General features: G+C 43.3%; 1 protein-coding gene across 1 annotated transcript; it reads right to left on the bottom strand.

Moving 5' to 3' along the window:
* Window positions 1–4,780: 4,780 nt before the first annotated feature.
* On the bottom strand, window positions 4,781–11,971 carry tcaim (T cell activation inhibitor, mitochondrial). Its single transcript, XM_030782258.1, has 11 exons — window positions 11,885–11,971; window positions 11,365–11,458; window positions 10,892–11,024; window positions 10,323–10,476; window positions 9,477–9,735; window positions 8,413–8,535; window positions 7,991–8,088; window positions 7,792–7,883; window positions 7,327–7,559; window positions 6,557–6,688; window positions 4,781–5,633 (listed from the first exon to the last, which is right to left on the bottom strand). The coding sequence occupies exons 2-11, from the start codon at window positions 11,397–11,399 to the stop codon at window positions 5,408–5,410; spliced, it is 1,485 nt and encodes a 494-aa protein (XP_030638118.1). The 5' UTR covers window positions 11,400–11,458; window positions 11,885–11,971; the 3' UTR covers window positions 4,781–5,407.
* Window positions 11,972–12,504: the final 533 nt, after the last annotated feature.

Below are 12,504 nucleotides of genomic sequence, written 5' to 3'. Positions count from 1 at the left end.
TATAGGATGTAGTAGAAACGTGCGTCACCACCTAAATTGTATCGCCAGTAACTCGCCCATGGATCAAAGGAGAATGTGTAATTTTACACCCCCTTTTTAATTCTAGTCTCTACAGAAAGGAGAGAGGGCTACATGTGATCTCCCTTTTTTTTTAAAGAAAGTTAAGTTTTTCAAGCCATATTCACTGTTTTAACTTTTGTCGTCTGGTATTGTAGAGCAACGGCGCTTTACCGATTTTTGTTTTTGTACAATAGAACTACATAACATAACACTCTCTCTCTCTCTCACTCACTCTCTCTCACACACACACCAACACAAAATATGTCTTTTAATTTTCCCTGTCTAAAACATTACTGGCTCCATTCAATTCAGGCGTTGATACAGTGAATCCTTTGCCACTGGGCGCTAACCTTTGTTACCACATGGGGTTCCGACTCCTGGGCATTTGCACGGTCACAGGATGTGGTCCTGGATTGGTTCAGTGGGGCCGGAGAGGAAGCCTCACTCCGCGTTTGGGCTCCAGATGTGAGCCGACCAATAAAGCAGTAGGATGCCAGGCGGAATGACAGGGCTTTGGGAGAGACCCTTTGACCCCTGGTCATTGTGGCCCTGGATTAGGAGCAGAAGCAGCAGCAGGCTGGACGGCCACTCATGCTCCGAGGGTCTGACCATTCCAAGGACATTCCATTGATCCCTAATGGGGGGGGGGGGGGGGGGGGGGGGGGGGAGGCAGGTGTGGGGGTGGAGTAGGGGAAAGGGCAGCACAAAACTTGGCAAAGCAAGAAAGGGTCATGTCACATGGTGGAAATGACCTTAGGCAGTGTGGGCAAAATAGCAGGGATTATAATGATACTGCTCTGTCTCTCTCTCTCTGTGTGTGTGTGTGTGTGTGTGTGTGTGTGTGCGGGTCTTTCTAAGACACAGGAAATAGCCACCCATTTCGAGTGTCATATTCAATTTGCATCTTGGTGCAAAGGTATAATTTCATGGAACGTCCCAACGTGTGTCTTTTCAAACCTGTAAATGTTCTCTAGTGAGTGAGGAGAGCAGAATGCTCTTGTTTTCTCTGCCACTGACTGACTATGCAACTTTATCACGGAAAGTGACGTGAAATAATTTGATTCAATATCACAGAGGTTTTCAGGTTTTCAGATTAATTCAACAGGAGGAGATGTACTATACCGTTTAAAACCTCTAATTTAATGTTTGCTTGTCAAAATGACAAAATATAAACATTATGTAAATCTATAAGAAATAAACTATTTAGAAATGTGTGTGTGTGTATATAACTACATAAACTATATAGAAATGTGTGTATGTGTATATAACTATATAAACTATATAGAAATGTGTGTGTGTGTGTGTATATATATATATATACACATATACACACACACACATACATATCTATATTTATATGTGTGTGTGTAATTTTTAAATGATGCTGTCACAATACTTCAATGCTATTGAAGACACTTTACCGTAGATGGCTGTATTATAAAAGGCTTCAGGGGTAGTGGGAAATGACTGTCATGTGATTGGTTTGAGTCTAATAGGAATCTACAATGACTGCAGGACGTGATACAGCAAGTGATCCTCCAGGGATCTAAACCAATCATATGGAACATCAGCTGGGATCCTGAGCGCAATCTGAGAGATCATTAAGACAACCCCTGCAAGGCCTCTGTTTAATTTTGTACAACTTTCTCATGCTCTCTGACGGTTCTCTGCCCCTCCTTCACCAGGCAGCTCTTTCCAAAGCTACAGATGAAGGAAATGAAAGATGTCTGTCAGAGTTCCTGTTGCTGGCTCTCTCATTATCTCTTGAAAAATGGCTCCTGGATGTTTATGAAAATGTCAAATGCAATCAGCTTCAATCGTTTTTTTTTTTTCCCCCTACTCTGGCGTAGGCTTACAACTGTTTCATGCCCCGTCCCCGTGCGCAAAAAACTCCTCTTGAGATGTGGCAATATGCAAAGCAGTCAGGTTTTTAAAGGATCTGGCGGTGGATGGATGTCACGCTACAGCGCTATACTGTGAGAGGGGGCTTACGCAGAAGCTTTCAGAAATTTCACTGAACGTCAGACCAGTACTGTTATGTTAGGGAGAAAAGAAAAAAAAGGAAGAGAGAGAGAAAGAAAGAAAGAATAGAAACAGTGTGAACAGCTGTCTGTATCAATGAAGCGCTGGTTACAACAAGGTGGAGTCAATAAAGATAAAAGACAACCCCTTCAGGCAATGTTCAAATAGGCTAGGATTAGATTACCATTCGTGTATACCGCATGTCCACATTCACATATTTTTTTACCATACAGTATTTTTTTTGTGTGCATTTTTCACTGTGCCTGTATCAGGTTAGGCATTGAAATGAAAGGCATGCCATTGAGTGACACACACACACACACACACACACACACACACACACACACTCATAGGCGGATGCAAGGCGGCAGACCAAAGCTGGGAACTTTGCCAGGTGGGGGTCACAGTAAGGGGAGGTTTCCACCACCGGGTCCCGGGGCAGTGCGTATAGTGCCCAACCAATGACCTGCTCTCTGAGTGGCTCCTGTGAGACTTTGGCCTCATGCTTCTGTGAGTGTATCTGTCACAGACATGACAGACCGTGCAGGAGAAAGCAGCCCCGCACCAGAGCTCACAGGGAATTCTGTGGAAAGCTGCAGAAGGCCAGTGGTCTAGTCGTAAAGCAACCGGCCTGATAAGGGGAAGGTCATGGGTTTGAACCTTAAGCCTGGTGGTCAGTGTGCCCTTAAGCTGAAGCCCTGAATCACAAGGCTGCTTCAGAGGTGGGTGACCTCTGCCACAGTTAAAAAAAAAAAAAAAATTGCGCGTTGGTCTGGACAAGAGCGTCACCAAATGAATAAAAAATGTTTGGTTTTAGGGTCTGGGTTTATCTCAATATATAACCCCAAGACCAAGCATACTGACAACACATCATAAATAAGGAGCGAGTTATTTACAAAGGAGCCCTCAAGGCAAATTTGGAATACGACTCACACCAATTAAAACCTATAAAATCTGTTCTAACCTTTAACAACCATTTCAATTATTTTTTCGCTGGTATACTAACGGGAGACTTGACCCTACTTGTTAAAAACAAAAGGGGGAAAAAAAAAAATGAAAAGAAAAGAAAGCTCAGAGGGTGCACTGGAGGGCAGTGTGGTGGAGGTGTACCTTATCGGGGTCGGGCTGGATAATTGACAGTGACAGATTTGTTCCTCTGGTGTTTTCTGAGGGGCGCTCTAATGCGGGAGAGGGAGCTATCCTGTGTTGCGGAGTCTTTGTGGATGTCAGATTTAGTGCTCCAGCCCGCAGACACGTTCTTGAAGCCGCAGGGGTTCCCCTTTTTTAACGAAGGGAAGAGGTACAACGGGCCATTACACGGCGAACAGCTCTGAAAATGTAGGATCTAAAAGATTAACACAGACACAGAGAACATTTCAACTACAGCCCAGCTCTCTGAGAAAGAGCTGAAAATCTGCTCTGTGTGTGAAGAAATCCAGGCTTTTCTGAGAGATGTGTGTAAAACGCTGGGTTGAAATACAAAAACGCATTTGCGTTAAATGTTTTTGAATCCACCGCCATTGCAAGGGAAAACTGCAGAAACACAACAAGCAACAACAAATACTAGAAGTGTTTTAGGGCAAGATGACCCAACTAAAAAAAAACAAAAAAAAAAACAACAATCCAAATTTCTTCATAAAACATTCTTTTAATGTTTCACCAAAATCAAAGAGATAAATTCAGATCATCTGATATTTCAACACACTTTACAATTGCAATGGCAGTGTTTGATGAGCTCTGTTTAAACTGTTTAGAGTTTCGTTAGACGTAACTGTCTCTTTAACAGTATTTATGTGCAAACAATTCTTATTCACAGCTGCATCAAACCCTTGACTGAACCCTTTCGTAATAATCATTGATTTACACGGAGTGTCCCTGTATTATATTAACATTAATTAGTCTATTGGGTATATCACAGTTTCTACATACTTCACTATAGAGTTCTCAGATCTCTCTGCTACCCTAAAACCCCAGAGACTGACCAGGTCCCATCCTAACCGTACCGTAGTTTCTCTATAATCTGTTTATGCTGCTGATTGACCTCACTCTAGCAGCTACAGCTAAACTTTAAGAGTCTGACCTAGTGGAGGTCAAAGGTCCTCAGGGCGTTTATTCACTGCTGGGGAGCAGTGCGACTTCGGCGACGCTGACACCGATACCGTGTGTGATGTATCTCAGCTGCATGCGCCAAGAGCGATTTACATTGAAGATGAGCTCCATCTAATGGAGAAAAGACAAAGTGCTGCCCATGCCAACAGGAAGCATCAGCTCCCCGACATACACACACACTCTTGGCAGGCGTTGTATACAAATCTATCTCTATACATGACTGTAACAGAGGACCATGGTTAGAGACTTAACAGAACTATTCCTCATCACCCAGTATGTCGCTCTACACACCGCAGTGGTAGGGAGCCAACAGTCAGGCAATTACTTCATACAACACGCACGCGCGCACGCACGCACGCGCACACACACACACACACACACACACACACAGAGTGGAGGCAGCAAACCAGTTGGTTGTGATGGTTGCGTGGTCCTTTCACAGTTACACTGAGCCACAGTGTTAAAAAAAAAAAAAAAAAAATATATATATATTTTTATATATATATATATATATATATATATCTCTCCATGGACAAATGAAATGACAATAGGCGGACCAATAGGATTCAAGTGCCGTCAACACAAAATTTAATATCTTTGAATTTGTCAGTATGGTTCACCTCAAAGATCCCATAAACTCTGTTAGTGAGCCATGTTCTCTTTAGATTGTCTTTCTTTGCAGTCATAGTTTATAAATACTGTTCTACACTATGTTCTTAACCCCTAAAATTGATCCTGGAAATGAGACTTCATTCTGGGCTTTCACATACAGAGATTTCCCTTTGTGAGGCATGAGGAATTTTAGTTACATGCTTGTGGTGATATCATAAAGTTCACAAAAAACTTAATCCACACTTAAATGCTAAAATGCATTTTCATATACATCAACCACTTCAAATAGTAGCTTCAGTGTTCAGAGCGTGTTATGAGTTGCAAATGAAGATAGTAGAAACACAAACATTCAGACAGCTGGAGGACCTTTAGCACCTGAAAGCAACCGTCACATTGGTGTATTAAAAATACCTCAACCGCCTGTCTTAGGCTACCGACTTTGCAGAACCTCAAAACTTTGCGTGTGCAAAAGGCTGTCATATAAACCTGGTGCTCTGTTTATGCGACTGTGTGTGTGTGTGTATGTAAGTAAGTGAGAGAGAGAAAGAGACAGAGAGGGGGAGAGAGAGAGAGAGAGAATGTGTGTAACAGAGAGATGTGTGTCTCATCTCTTCCAGTCCCAGGGGATGCATAGGTCTCCGTCCTGCATGACAGAGTAGAAATGGGACACACAGAGACGCAGCCCCTGCATCTGTGGAGACCGGTCCTCCATCAGCCTCCTGCAGCAGGGAATCATCTGTCTGCTGGACACGCTGGGCTCTTTGGACAGACTCTTCAAAGACAGATCCTGTATACAACTCAGAACCACATCTTCTTCCTCTGCCTCCAGTCTACAACACACACGCACACACACACACACAGACACGCACAAGAACACACAAATGCACCACAGTCAATTCCTCTGAGTCATGTGGTTAGCCCACTCTGACAGCCTTAAAAGCAGGTATTGGAAATGAAACAGAATAAGGTTGACGACAGAGCGTAATGGTTTAGCACTCGTGTATATTTTTCATGAGAAAATTTTTTGATCATAAAGACAATGCTGACAACGGGGCACAGTCTTTGTGATTATGATTCGAATGGTTACGCTAGGCTAACACTCACTTGTCTCCTTTTCAAAGTTCAAACTGAATTACTAATATGCACTGGTCAATTGTAATGAATATATTATGATGACTAGAGCAGCACGACTCCTATTAGTCTTAAATGGAGTTGGTTAGTGTGCTAACAACTTGCTGCTCCTTCGTTAAATCTTTCACAGGATCCGTATCATATCATACCTATAATGAGATAGTACTAACCTTTACTACACTGGGTGATAACCGTTGATGTACAAAGCTAGCATTAGATAATCTTTCGTAAGGGATAATTACAATAACCAACCTAAGAAAACAGTCATTGGCTTGTTTTTGTTGTGGCGTGATTAGCATGAATATGCTAGCGCAACAGTCAATAGTTTTATTATAATGTGACTATAATGACAATGACAGGCTTGCACTCACTTGTGATTAGCATGACTACGTTAAGCTAGAACTCAGTGAAGGAGCTAGAAGCTGGAACTCATTATGTGCCGATGGAGAGCCTGCTAGACTGACGCTCATTTGTGTAATTAGCTCACCTAGACTGTTATCCTGTCCGACGCTAAGCTAACATTCACTGGTTGGTTTTACCACAGCGAGATACAGCTTACTGGTCTTACTGGACTTACTGGTCTTACTGGACTTACTGGTCTTACTGGTCTTACTGGACTTACTGGACTTTGTGTCTCATACGCTTGCGAGCCTCCTGGGCATGGCTCTGGAGGAAGTTCTGCAGCAGCGTCGGGTCACATGACACAGGGATGATGAAGTGACCCATCTCATGCAGACTGGGGCTGGAACGGTCACTATGACAACAAGAAAAATGAGCCATGTCTGGGTTTTTTTGTCCCCCCACCCCCCTATGAAGTCCTAGAGCTCCACTCAGACCAAGTACACTGGTAAAAATGATCATTAGTATCATTGTTATTATTTTTTGCAGGATGAAAGGACTCTGTGATGCAGCTACAGTAAGATGGGGTCTGGTGAGACTTTCAGTCTCCTTTATCAGCGTTTCGAATCACGTCATCATAACATCTGAGTTGTTGCTAGCAGGGTTCAGGTATATAATACAGCCAGCGTTAGCTACTGTGCTTGTCCCTCTCTCTGATTCACTCACATCACAATAACAATACATATCATTCTCACAATGCTTATGGTTCACCACTTAAGCTGAGCTCTGTCTCCTTAAAGACCACAAACCCCCTGACAGGACGTAGAGTGACTTTAAATTACGGAGTGATCACAATACCAACAAGCACATCATCAGTTCGATTCAAAGCGCAATTTTAGTCAGGTTTCTCTTACTTCGTGTCTACGAGGCCAGTCCTGTGAACACACACAGGACATGACTCATGTGGTTCACCTTTAGTACATGTCTTTCCAGCCCATGCTGTGGTTAAACATCTTATGTCACGGGGTGCTGTGAAGGTGTGTGGGTACGTACTTCTCCAGGGTCATGGTGAGGCCCTGCAGACTGCGGGGGTGCAGGGACAGGCGGCGTGGGAGGAGTCTCTTATGGAAGCTGTCCAGGAGACTGTAGTGTTCCTCCAGCGGGGCCACTGGGCGGAGTTTCTCTATGTGGATCACCTGGATCCCGCCCAACAGGTGACTGATCCTTTCCTTAAGCCAATCCGTCTGCTGCAGCAGACTACAGTAACTGGGTAGCCTCTCAAAGAGCTACACACACACACAAATAGATATAAATACATATATATACACATATATACACACACAGACACACACGCATGTGCAAATTAAACAAACAGAAGAGACACAGAAATATGAAGAATTGTTAAACATCAGTTATATATAGTGCAATGGTATAACAATGGTATAACAATAAATCTATAAATATCACATAAATAAACAAACATTCTCGTTTCAGAAATGACATCATCTGCGGCATTACTTTTGTCCACTGATGGTGAACGTCCATTGTTCCCAGCATCACATGACCTGCGGCGTTCATTCCTGATTGGTCGGTGAAAACAAGTGTGTGCCCTGAGGAGTGCCGAACAGGGCATTAGTGTCACCTTTTTAAACCACATAAACGCACAAACACCTGTATTTGAATCTAATCTTTTTGTTTTTCCAAAGCCGCTCCTCACCTCGTAAGATGTGCAAAGCCTCTGGGTTCTGTAAAGAGAGGCGACTTAAACTCTGAAGCTGGCAGCACTTGTGTGCCACTCCCCACCTACGCTGCCACCTGCAGGATGGAGGACGACATAGTCACCGCCTTAACCCTCAGAAACTATTTTCATCCTCCACAAAGCTAACAACGTCTGTTCACATATGGCTGTCATTTTGAACTTGACGAAACAAACCTACATCATACACGTGTTAATATCAGAGCAAATAAAGTGAGAGAGACTGACTATATCTCAAAAAGCAGCACTGTTTTACGAAACCCTCGACAGTTACTTTAGTGTCGCTAATCTTGGGGACGTAATTGGCAAGACAATTGGCGAAAAGTCAAACTATATCTTATCTAGTGACTGACTCTTAAAGAGGGAATGGAAAGGACTATTACCTGATATCCACCAGGCCCAGTTTCTCACACAGGTCTCTCTTAAGTCTCTTCAGCTCTTCTCGCCTGGGCATACTTGCGTTCTGCTTCTTAGTGGCCTCAGGCTCGTTGTTTCTCAACCACAAACTGCGGAGACAAGAGAGAGTTTGCAGACAAGCCACCGGACACAAACTTCCAACAATGAAGAACATGTTTGTGAAGCAAAAAAAAAAAAAAGAAAAGAAAAAGAAAAAAGCTACGTGCTTTGTGCTGTGACGCGACCATTTGTGCCGTCCTGAAAAGTTAAGCTCTATGACCGCAACTGATTGGATGTTCTTTATTTATTTCATGGCCGTCTTCCATCTCCATTAATACATGTGTTAGTGAAAGTGCTGTGTGCCAAGCCGAGCCAAATGGTGGTCTGAATTCTGGTGCCAATTTATTCATCCTTAGACATTAATCAGACGCTCCGTGATCACAAAGTTGGCTGTCAGCAGGACGCTTTTTTCCTCTGTTTCAATGTTTACGGAGTTAATTCGTCTTTCCCTCTGAAGGGAATTGTAGCAGATTAGTGTTTATGTCGGTAGTTAAACTTTCACAGATGACTCAAAGTTCCTCTCAGACACACAGCCTTAAGACCAGTCTGGTGCAGTCTGCGCTAGCTCCGTTATCTCTGTTAGCGTCGTACCAGAACTTGACCTAGGCCACTGCATGGAGTTTGGTCTGAAATACAGCTGAGCTGAAATGGTACTTTAAGTGAATGGTAGACAGTTGCCACAAGCAGCAATTCCGGGGCACAACCTCTCAACGCCATTCTCAAGCTCCGCCCACAAATTCGGAGTAACTCCGCGACCAACCAGACATTTTTTTTTCGACAACCAACGAGACACTGCTTTATCAACCAACATTACAGAGGTATACAAAAAAGATTTGAGAAGGATGTAGAATTCAAATCCAAAATGTTAGTGCTTAAAATGACGGCATAAAAAAGCACACTGTCATTAGCATCATAGTTATCCCAACCAGTCTGGAGGTAAGGAACAGACATGCAAAAGTAAGACGGTAAACTAGCTGTGCCTAGTCCCTACCTGAGGGTGACCTCCACTTTCTTGGCCTGCTCCAGCTCTTCCTCTGGATCCCTCATCCCAGTGAAGGCGTAGTAGGTCTTGTCCCATTTGATGGGCCGATAGAAAGGAGTACCTGACCCTGTCTGGCCCTTCTTATTCTCACTGCTGGTCTTGAGCAGCTCCTGCATGTGCTCCACAGACAGACTACAGGACGTGAGCACATCCATCACCGTGCTTAGCACATCCCTGTTCTGCAGTGTGAAACTCACCGCACGGAACCCTGGGAAACGTAGGCACTTAGTCATTCTAACATCCCATTTAGACAAATGACACACACACACACACTCTAACTGAATACTGAATGGGTGATTTTGACATGATGCGGTTGGGGTAACACCAAACCCCCAGAAACCCCTCCAATCTGACAGGAAACTTGTTTCAAAACGTTGATGTCAATCGGAGGAAAAATGAACAGGACATGGCGATACCGACATAATGAGTTCACTGCAGACTGTGATGGAAATACAGGTATGACGGACATCATTTAGAACAGTGTCTCTCAATCCTGCTCCTTAGGGACCCCTGCTCTGCACGTTTTCCATCTTTCCCTGCTCCACCTACCTGGCCGAACTCATCCCTGGCACTTTTGATTGGCTGAGCACTTATGATTTAATCAAGAGCATGTCAATCACACTAATCAGGTGTGTTCAGAGCAAGGATAGATAGAAGATATGCAGAGCAGGGGTCCCCCAGGAGCAGGATTGAGAAATACTGATTTAGAATAAGAAAATCACAGGAAATAAGCGTTATATATACGCTAGTTTCCAGAATTTTTCTCTCTCGTCCAGCGTGACAAGACCAAGTTACCTGTGGGAAGGAGCTCACGCTCGATTTTTTCGGTGTAGTCCTTCGTGATCCTGACGTAGAAGGTCAGGTTCGTCGGCTTCACCGATACAGCGCCCGGTTTCTGAAGACTCTCCAAATATCCGTTTAGCCTCTTGAGCGAATTTTCGTTCACCTCCTTCAAAACACAAAACACAGCACAGACGTTCCACTAGGATTCAGTAGCTTCTCCACTAAAAGCCACCAAGCACAGTGTGACTGTGTTTAGCCAGGTATACTGTATGTTTCACCTCATAGATTACCATAATACAGGTGTATGATGGCTTTTTGCCCCAAACTTACAAACATGCACCTGAATTTACCCGTGACAATCTGACCTGCACAGATTATACCTCCACAGAAACAAAGAGCCTAAACATAGCATCATTCATTCATCCAAATGTTTTAAACTCTCCCTCATTTTACTTCACAGACAGTGGGACTAAACGTTCCCTGTAACCAAGAATTAACAGATAAAGGCAGAACGAACTGACTACTTCTTTTTTATTTAAAAGGGCAGGGCTGTGTTAGATTAAGGATGGTGTTTTGGGTACCCTCTCTCTGGGGTGCTGGCCAAAAAAGTCCGGGTGCACGGCGAAGTAGAAAGGCCTGAGTGCGTTAATGGCGTCAGCTCCGGACAGGGATCTCCTCTGGACCGTGTGCGCTGCAACATACTTACTGCCCACTCTGTGTGTGAAAGAGAAATCAGAACATTTCTCTAGACTACGGGCAACTAGGTTTTCAACGAGAATGCAAGAAGGACATTAATCAGGATATTTTACGATAGAACGTCACAAGAGTCCTTGATGTTGCACTTTACTCAAGACCCGTGCGAAGTTCGATGTTGGGAAAGGATATCAATGTTTAAAGTGTTATATTAACAAGCCTGCCAAATTTAAAATCCGACCTCAAATTCTGACCCTCGGGTCAAGTTAACGGCAAGAGTTAACGCGAATCAGTTACATATGGGTGTTTTCAACTCATCAGTTGTCTCCGATGACCAATAGGGAAGGATTGCACAGCTCACCTCATACAACCACGCAGAAAGCAGGTCACAGACATCGCCTTTGCTAACGCTGAGAGTAATCAAGCCGTGACATCCGAAATCCCTTGGTACATCCCTGAAACAAAGTGAATATTGCTCTGAAATCGATCTTACCACTGATAAAGATTGCATAAACGGAAAACCTGCAGACTACGTCACAAACTGTGATTAAAATTACCTTGACATATAGGTCGCGAAGACATACCTTAGATGTCACGCAGTGACAAAAACAACTCGAACTGACCCACTTATAGACTACAGGTTGTGTGTTAAGTTTAGGGTGAAATGTAGTTTCAATAAAGAAACCATAAATTAAAATGAAAGTTACTGGCGAAAATCAGTCATAACAATCGGATTAAATCCATTACGCTCAGGCAGATGATCAGTTTTTTCCAATCTAACCGTACATGTAGCTTAAAATAAACACGACTCCAGCAGGCAGCACCAGCACCACACCGAGAAACACTTTATATTTGCAACATGAAGGGACAGAAATGTCTACCTTTTCATGTGTATTGTCAGATATCTTGAATGGTAAACTAAAGAGTCTGGCCGGCGAGTTTTCTGTTGCTCGTCCAGTTCGTTCAGGCATGGAATACAACACGGTTCGAGTCACTGGCTCGCCATGGTGCATCTCAATGCGCCCCACTCTAAACTCAGTCAAAAGCAATCGCACACTATTTGCACCGGAAAATCCTCTGGAGGAATCGAGATATGTGTGTTACTTCAGTATGTGCTGAAACTACTGCCTCCTGCTGGAGTATTTGGGAATCGTCTATATTGCATAACACAGAAAGAATGTATTTTACCTAATAAAACAACTACTTCTTTGAACCTGGTTTGGTACCTTGAACTGTTAGCAAAGACAAGAAAGAGAAATTGTCTGCTTGAAACGTTTGAACTATTTTAGTATAACAACCTTCCTGAAAGCGACTTGTACAACTATGCGACATCTATTTAAACGATCCATGTAGCGTATCCTTCACATTTGTAATGACATTACTCTTATTTGCCTGCAGTGCAATACACTGTAATCTTCCAGTCGCTCTTTACTTGTCAATTACCCATGCATTAGCGTTAGATTTTACACTACACTTGTTAGCTGAAAATATGAATGGTCTA

Source organism: Chanos chanos, chromosome 8 (genome assembly GCF_902362185.1).
Source record: "Chanos chanos chromosome 8, fChaCha1.1, whole genome shotgun sequence".
Lineage (NCBI taxonomy): Eukaryota > Metazoa > Chordata > Actinopteri > Gonorynchiformes > Chanidae > Chanos > Chanos chanos.
The sequence above is the reverse complement of the archived record's forward strand: the minus strand, read 5'-3'. Positions and strand labels throughout refer to the sequence as shown.

Bases quoted from the DNA above. Each gene is read 5' to 3' on its own strand.
- tcaim (XM_030782258.1), bottom strand. From the start codon at position 11,399: ATGTCTGTGACCTGCTTTCTGCGTGGTTGTATGAG. The intron at 8,536-9,476 runs GTAGGGACTAGG...TTGTCTCCGCAG, and splicing joins AAAGTGGAGGTCACCCTCAG to TTTGTGGTTGAGAAACAACG. The intron at 7,884-7,990 runs GTGAGGAGCGGC...GGCACTCCTCAG, and splicing joins GGCTTTGCACATCTTACGAG to GGCACACACTTGTTTTCACC.